The sequence below is a fragment of the Cariama cristata genome, unplaced genomic scaffold, assembly GCF_000690535.1.
Source record: "Cariama cristata isolate BGI_N322 unplaced genomic scaffold, ASM69053v1 scaffold37692, whole genome shotgun sequence".
NCBI lineage: Eukaryota > Metazoa > Chordata > Aves > Cariamiformes > Cariamidae > Cariama > Cariama cristata.
In genome coordinates, this window is record NW_009606146.1 from 1 (window position 1) to 2,174 (window position 2,174).

At 55.0% G+C, this 2,174-nt stretch overlaps 1 protein-coding gene across 1 annotated transcript in view; it reads left to right on the forward strand.

The window, feature by feature from the left end:
- Positions 1–353: 353 nt before the first annotated feature.
- TMCO6 (transmembrane and coiled-coil domains 6) overlaps positions 354–2,174 on the forward strand; it is a gene marked incomplete at its 5' end in the record, with an annotated part of 5,922 nt that continues 4,101 nt past the window's right edge. Inside the window, 4 exons of the mRNA XM_009696250.1 lie at positions 354–510; positions 760–869; positions 1,013–1,196; positions 2,051–2,155. Coding sequence (XP_009694552.1) covers positions 354–510; positions 760–869; positions 1,013–1,196; positions 2,051–2,155 — 556 coding nt within the window. The remainder of the gene's footprint in view (positions 511–759; positions 870–1,012; positions 1,197–2,050; positions 2,156–2,174) is intronic.

The following is a 2,174-nucleotide window of genomic DNA, read 5'->3' on the forward strand; positions in this document are numbered from 1 at the left end:
TTTTTTTTTTTTTTTTTTTTCCCCCCAATCCACGTGTGTTTTCTGCCCTGGATGCCCCATTTCCTCAACCACCTCCCTGCGGTTTGGGTTTTCCAAGGCCTCACCTACGTAAAACCTGCCTTGGGTCTCCCCCATCGTGGCCGCTCTGGTCGTCATGCCTCTGTGCTGCTTTCATGTGTCGTTTTGCCCAGCCGTGGCTTTTGCCCGACCCCGCAGCACTGCGGCGTGCGAGGTCTAAATGCAGTTACTGCCGCGTGCGTCCCTCCCTGGCTTGCCCAAGGAGGAAGTGGCAGTTTCTCCCTGTTAAAAGGATTAAGGCTTTTTTGGTGGGATGGAAAAGTGTCTTGGCCTAGGCAGGTGGTGACAGAGACCAATTCAATCACAGCTCTCCGGAAAGCCCGGCGGCAGGAGCAGCTGGTCAGCAAGCGGCTTCTGCGGGAGGACACTGCAGCAGAGGAGGGTGGACAGGATGGAACAGAGATTGTGCCAGACCCTCTCTCGGAGGATGAGGTGAAGACCATGATGTTCTCTGTGGTGATGGGGTTCTCTGGGGTCTTCCCCAGCCTCTAGGCATGCAGAGGAGCCTGGGTGGAGGTGGGTTTGGGAGTGTTTTCTGAGTCACTGCCAGACATGGTGAGAAACAGTAAGGTTCTTTGTGACCATCTTTGCGCCCTGGGTTTCTTTGCCTCTAGGATTAATGGGTTGAAATCTTAACCCTGGCACTGCTTGAAATTCACCTATCTTTTAATTTTCGGCTAGGTTCTTGAGCTGGTCAGAGGCATGCAGAGGGGTTCAGAGGACAGGAAAATATCACTCAGCCGCCTCCGCTGGGCTCTGCAGAACAAGGAGACCCAGCAGAAGTTTGTCAGGTCAGCAGCCCAAGTCTTGCACTGCGTGGCTGTTATCAAGGGCATGTCCAGGGTGGCCCTTTGTCCCAGTCGTTGTTGGGTGAGCTGGTGTGTGGCCGAGGGTGGGAAGGCAGGAGCTGACAGCACCCTTTGGGTTCCACCAGGCTGGACGGCAGCATCCGGACACTCATCGGACTCTTCACCAGCAGCCTGGCTGACATGCAGATGGAAGCAGCCCGCTGTCTCCACGAACTCTCCCACTCAAGCGACCCTGCTGTGGCTGAGGCATGTCTGCCAGTCACCTCCTATCTCCTCACCTACCTCTCAGGACACAGCGTTGAGTTCACGGTAAGATCCGTGCTTGCGTTTGCCAGGGCTCTGGCACCTGATCATCCTTTGGTAGCGGTTGGGTGTGGACCTCTTTTGGCCAGCCTTAGCCTAACATGGCTCACATAGGAATGCTGATGGGAACGGACCCTCTGGAAGTCTCTAGTCCACCCGTCCCCTTGGAGCAGGACTGTCCCCAGTCCTAGCCCAGGGCAGCAAGGCTTTGTCTGGCCAAGGCTTGGAAATATGGAGACCTCCTTCACTGTTCTGCATCCCAACACCAAGGGGAGTTTGATTCCATCGTGTTTGCATTTCCTTCCAAGTAGCTGCAGGCTGCTTTTAAATGCTCCCAAGCCTCATCTGGGCCAGGCAAATCTTCTTTCCACAGCCCAGGACACAGTGGTTTGCCCCATTTGCAGTGGGTTCCTCCTCTTCAGCTCCAAGCTCCATTTGGGGAAGCAGGGACTGTAGGCTGTGGCAGCTGGAGTCCATCATCAGACATGTGGTTTAGCCTCTTCATGCAGGCTGGGCCTGGACTGGAGGTACCTTGGTGTCTGTCTGGTGGGTAAAGCAGCAATACTAGATAGCACTAATTAGAAGCCTGAAAAACCTCCAGAGTAGAAGTGATCAGATCCCAACCTGACCAGACAGGAAAAGGATAAATTGAAGCTGATACAGCTGGGAACAGGGTAGTGGGAGAGTCCAGCAGTATCCATCTGTTTACCCCTCTGAAGACAGCTTCTGCCCTGTTTAGGGGAAGTGTGTGCCCTAGTCCCGGGGTGCAGGGACATAGAGGCCTTGCTGGCTGCCCAGGCTGGCCAAGGTCCCACTGGGGAGTGCGGAGGAGGTGACTTGCTCTCTTGGGCATGTTTCAGGAGCTGTGTTTGTACACGCTGGGGAACCTGGTAGTAGAAAGTGAAGCTGTGAGGAAGCAGCTTCTGCCTCAGGGCATCATTCTGGTGCTGGCATCCTGCATCCAGGTGGGTGAAATAGCTCAGC